The 5350-nt window shown below is 61.3% G+C and overlaps 2 protein-coding genes across 2 annotated transcripts; both read right to left on the reverse strand.

Moving 5' to 3' along the window:
* Positions 1-605: 605 nt before the first annotated feature.
* LOC308329213 (choline/ethanolaminephosphotransferase 1-like) lies at positions 606-1916 on the reverse strand (the record flags this gene model as incomplete). Its single annotated transcript, XM_080783417.1, has 1 exon — positions 606-1916. The coding sequence occupies one exon, from the start codon at positions 1914-1916 to the stop codon at positions 606-608; it is 1311 nt and encodes a 436-aa protein (XP_080639543.1).
* Positions 1917-3301: 1385 nt separating this feature from the next.
* On the reverse strand, positions 3302-4672 carry LOC308329214 (BRO1 domain-containing protein BROX-like; the record flags this gene model as incomplete). Its single annotated transcript, XM_080783418.1, has 1 exon — positions 3302-4672. The coding sequence occupies one exon, from the start codon at positions 4670-4672 to the stop codon at positions 3302-3304; it is 1371 nt and encodes a 456-aa protein (XP_080639544.1).
* Positions 4673-5350: the final 678 nt, after the last annotated feature.

The following is a 5350-nucleotide window of genomic DNA, read 5'->3' on the forward strand; positions in this document are numbered from 1 at the left end:
AAAACCTGGTCACAACCTAAGGCAGAGAAAAACCTGGTCACATCCTAAGGCAGAGAAAAACCTGGTCACATCTTAAGGCAGAGAAAAACCTGGTCACAACCTAAGGCAGAGTAAAACCTGGTCACAACCTAAGGCAGAGAAAAACCTGGTCACAACCTAAGGCAGAGAAAAACCTGGTCACAACCTAAGGCAGAGTAAAACCTGGTCACAACCTAAGGCAGAGAAAAACCTGGTCACAACCTAAGGCAGAGAAAAACCTGGTCACAACCTAAGGCAATGAAAAACCTGGTCACAACCTAAGGCAGAGAAAAACCTGGTCACAACCTAAGGCAGAGAAAAAAGCCTTAAGACTGAGATAGCCGGAAGCGTCTCGCCGCAACACCCGTCAGATGTATTTCCCCCGGATACGATATTGTTTTCGACCAATCACAACACTTGTTTCATTCGACGGAGAATGTAAACAGATTTGTAAGGCGTCAACGTAATCTCCTTGAGCTGCGTCTACGTCCGCCAACATCCTACTACTTACGCCACATTTCCAGCGATGTACTTCTACAGCGTAGGTGGTGCCCTGGCAGCGTGGCGTGGCGGGCAGCGTGGCGGCTCTACGGCCGTTGTGCCCTCCAGCGAAACCTGGTCTCGCGTTGGTTCTTGTCGCCGAACCGGGAGGAGGAGGAGCTTGTGCTGCTATTGGACGACGGAGCGAATGCCGCCGCCGCCGTCGCGGGGCTGGCGAGGCCGCCGCGGACGGCGTTGGGCTTCAGCTTGAAGACGGAGATGTCCAGGTGCGCGGCGATCTGGTTGCAGACGCTCACGCTGTAGCGCAGCAGGTCCAGCGCCGAGAGCAGCAGCGCCACCCACAGGAGGAGGTGCTCGTCCAGCACGCTGTTGAAGTACTGGTTGAGGACGAGCAGGCCGGGCCCCAGGAAGGCCCAGTCGGCCAGCTGCATCTCGCTCTTGGTGATGTGCGCCACCATCAGCTTGCTGGTGACCTTCGCCGACACGAAGCCGAACGCCAGCACGTAGAGGCAGGGGTGGCGCTCGAAGAGGCGCGCCGGCGACTTCTTGTGGACGGCGGTGGCGAGCGCCAGCACCATGCCGATGTGGAACAGCGGGCCCAGCACGCTGCTGCCGGCGATGGTGGAGCGGTTCTTGCCCACGCCGCCGGCGAAGATCACCCGCAGGTAGCCGGAGGCCGAGAAGAGGGCGCCGGCCACCGTGAAGAGCAGCGGCGCCATCTTGGCCGTCAGCACCGCATCCTCCTGGCCGGCGGGCAGCAGCAGGGCGGCCACGGGGGTGGGCAGCGGCAGCGTGCGCCGCCAGAGCTCGGGGCCGCCGAACGCCGCCGCCAGGTGCACGCCGATGATGAACATCTGCACCTCGGTGACGTCCACCGCGCCGCAGCGCAGCGTGCCCAGGACGTACGTCTGCCAGTGCGCCAGGTAGAACATGGCCATGGCGGCGAAGCAGCAGAAGAACATGGCGTCCGGGTGCGTGCCCAGCTGCGCCGACACGCACGTGCCCAGCACCACCAACACGGTGGAGAGCGCGTCGCAGCCGTGGTCCAAGAGCTCGCCGAGCGCCGTGGAGGAGGCCGTGCGGCGCGCCTGCTTCCCGTCCACGGCGTCCAGCGACTGGTAGAGGAAGATGCCCGCGGCGGCCGTCAGGTACACCCAGAGGGGCGCCCGCTCCGTGGCCGTGGGGCAGTGCCACACCAGCAGCAGCGTGGTCAGCGCGTTCACCGCCAGGCCCAGCACCGTGATGAGGTTGGGCGCCACCCAGGGCGGGAGGCGCCGCAGCAGCCACTCCCAGAAGTGCTGCATGACGGGCTCCAGCAGGCTGCTCCCCGCGCTGTTGTACCGGTGCTCGTCCAGGCGCTTCAGCTGCTCCTGGGAGAGCGGGAGGGACGGCGGCATCGTCTTCGTCCTCGTCTTCTTGTTGTTGGACGACCGCCCCGGGGGCTGTCGGCGGGTCAGAGGAGATCCTGCACCACTGGACCGCAAACGTTGTTCTTCTTGACCAGAACGGAACCACGGTTTACGGTCGTCTTCCAGGGTTGAAGCTCGAGACACCTGGGTAAGCCTCCCTCTGTCTGTGGGATGGGAGAAGGAGGGGAGAGAGGGTGGTCCGGTGTACAGTTACACGGAGGTGTGGCCGTAGAAGGACAGCGGTGGCGAGGGACGATGTGGTCAAGTTTCTTCCCTTTGGCAACCTATTATAACCCTCCGATCGGAATCGATCGATGTTACGTCTCCGAGAGTTTGAATTCGTCTACAGACCAAAGATGCCGATGAACACAACTGAGTGAACGCTCGGCCCTTAAGCTCGTTTTTGATTGGAGCCGGTCTTGACGACATATCGATGACACCAGCGAGGGACGGCCATATATGGTTATGGGCGGTCTGTGGGTATACCTTGTTCATTGGTCCACAGAGAACCAATAGAGTCAGGGGGGCGGCAGTGGCTGAGAGTGTGCCGACTATGTCCCCAGTTAACCCCTGGGGTAAAGAAAAGGCCTTAGGTGTTATTTTTGGGCTAGGTTGGCCCAACTGTCATCCAATCAGGATAGAGAGGGGCCTTCCGCCAATCATGATCGAGCAGGGGGGCGGGCATTGATGTGCGTGCTGTTGGCCTGTTGAGCGTCCCCCCCCCCCCCACTGTAGTGCGCGCATAATGCACATCTTTTTTTTTTATACATATTTTTTATCCCACAATTTTGTAACCCATTTTTCACCCCTGTGTCAATCATCTAATGTGATCCTGGGCTCTACACACCCTCCACCAACCTACTCCACATATATGGGGGACAAGGGGAGACCAACCTAGTCCCCATATATGGGGGACAAGGGGAGAGCAACGGACTTGAACTCATGCTTCCTTCATGCCTGAGTGTCCAAGTTGCTCCTTTACAACCTGACAGGGGGGAGTTTCCGTGGTTGGACGTAGCGCGTGGAAGGAACACGTTATTCCAAACAGTTCCTTGCCCCTCCATCAGGTGCCCCGGCTGGCCAGGGGGAGGCAGTTTAGTGACTGCATGTTTTTTGTGAGGGTACCTACCCTAGGGGTCACGGGGAGAACATGAAAACTCCACACAGAAAAGCCCTTTCGCCAACCCCGCCTTTGGTTATGGGCACTGATGACGCGGAGGAGGAAACACGCCGCCAGCACCCACAGCGTCCCGAGCGGGAATCGAACCCAGGACCTTCTATAGCTGTGAGGCGACAGCACTACCAACTGTGCCACCGTTCCCCCAACATAATGCACATCTTGTTACCAAATCACTGGATGCTCTCTTTGATGTTCAGGAGACGACGCAGCCCGAGTCCTTCAGAGGCTTCAGGTCCGGCTCCTTCACGGGCCTCACCTCTTCCTCCTCCTTGCTCCGGGCGCCGGACGACGAGGGGCCTTCCGCCCTCCTGCCGAGGCGGAAGGCGGCGTAGACCTCCGGCGTGGCCCAGAGCTCGCTGGGCGGCGGCATCTGGAAGGCGACGGGCTCCGCCGCTCCGTGGCCGGCCTCGAGCTGCAGCCGCGGCTCCTCCTCCTCCTCCTCCTCCGCCGGCACCCTGTGGAAGTAGATGAAGTCGTTCTCCCGCTGGCTCTTGGCCAGCGTGCTCTCGATGAGCCGGCCCAGCTTGAGGAAGAACAGCTGCTCCGAGGGCTTGCAGGCCGTGGCGGCGGCGGCGGTGCTGAAGCCGCCGTCGGGGCCAGTCGGGCCTTGGGTCTGCCGGTAGTCGCGGCACAGGGCCTGGGCGCGGGCGTAGCAGCGCGCCGCCGTGCGGAGGCAGCGGATGGACTGGCCGCAGCGGTCGGCGGCCAGCAGCGTCTGCCCGTGGTAGCAGTGGGCGTAGGCCGCGTAGAAGCTCTGCTTCAGCTGCAGGAACTTCCTCCACTTGGCGGCGGTGGAGGCGCCGCTCAGCGCGGCGTCGGCCCTCCGGTACAGCTCGGCCGTGTGCAGCGCCAGTGCGGCCACCAGCGCCGCCTGGTGGCCCAGCGCCACGGCCCGGGCCATCGTCACCTCCTGCGCCTCGGCGCGGCACTGCGCGGCGTAGGCGTCCAGCACGCGCGGCTCCAGGTCTCGGCCGCCCCCCGCCCCCGCCGCCGACGAGGAGGACGAGGCCAGGCGGGGCGCCTGCACGGCGGCCAGGTGAGCGAAGATGCCCGCGGCCACCCGCAGGCCGCGGTGGACGTCGGCGGCCTCGGCCTCCGTCACGTCCTCCTTGGCGGCCGTGCGCGCGGCGTGCTTGGTGTGCCACAGCGCCACGTTGAAGGCCATGGAGGCCAGCTCGAACACGGCGTCCCGCCGAGCCACGGCCGCGCCCGCCAAGGGCAGCAACGTGTCCGTCCACTTGAACTTCTGAGCGAACCTCATCTCGTTGTCGCGCGGTGTCTTCGGCGAGGTTCCGTCGTCGTTGGGCGCGGAGGAGGAGGAGGAGGGGGGAGGGACGATGAGGCCCTGCAGGAGGGAGAAGTAGGCGTCGGCCGCGCTCCTCATGGCGTCCGGCGGGAAGGCGTCCACATCGGCGAACATCTCCAGGAGCCGAGCCCGGGACGTCCTCAGCTCGCTGCACAGCCTGCTGGCCACCTGGCCGGAGGAGGAGGCGTGGCCTACGCAGAGGTCGAAGGACACCTTGGCGGTGGCCTTCAGAGGGTTCCTGTGGAACCAGTGTGTCATCCTGGCCCGTTGGTCAGGAGTTTTATTGTGGGGGGGGGGGGGGGGGGGGGGGGTAATGGGTATGGGGCGGGACGAAGACTCGCCAAAAAAGCGTCTTACGACAGAGATGTTGTGCGGTTTCTGTATTTTTTTCGACGGCTCACTTCAGGGGGGAAAAAGGCTGGCACTCAACTCCAGGGCGGTCTGGATGTATCCGGGTGCAGATTCAGACGATAACTTGGAAAGAAATATTAATATAGTGTTGTTTAATAAACAAACAGACCTTTGGAAGGTCTGATGTACAAACAAACCCACTGGTTCGACTTAGGTGGTTCACACTGTGAAAGGAAGCGGGACCGACCGTTGGCACTATAGTGTTCATTTAAATCGCTTGCACGCCATCCGGGGCTTAGACGCGTTTGCTGGATCGTGTGACGAGCGAGTCCGGGTATAGTTATGGTTATTGATCCAGGGTTGTGTTATTGATCCGGGTAGTTATGGTTATTGACGCTGGTGCCGAATCACATTAGAGCCTGGGCGCAGTCTGACATCATCACTCCATATATGGTCATAACATTTGACGTTCATTTGGAACTCCATATTTGGATGAATGAACATGACATTTTGAGGGAGCGCTAGAGGAGTCACAGAGAGGAAACCCTGGGGGCGAAAAAGAAATAGTGAACGCTATGTTTCATA

This window comes from Protomyctophum bolini, assembly GCF_963924005.1.
Source record: "Protomyctophum bolini genome assembly, chromosome: 15".
NCBI lineage: Eukaryota > Metazoa > Chordata > Actinopteri > Myctophiformes > Myctophidae > Protomyctophum > Protomyctophum bolini.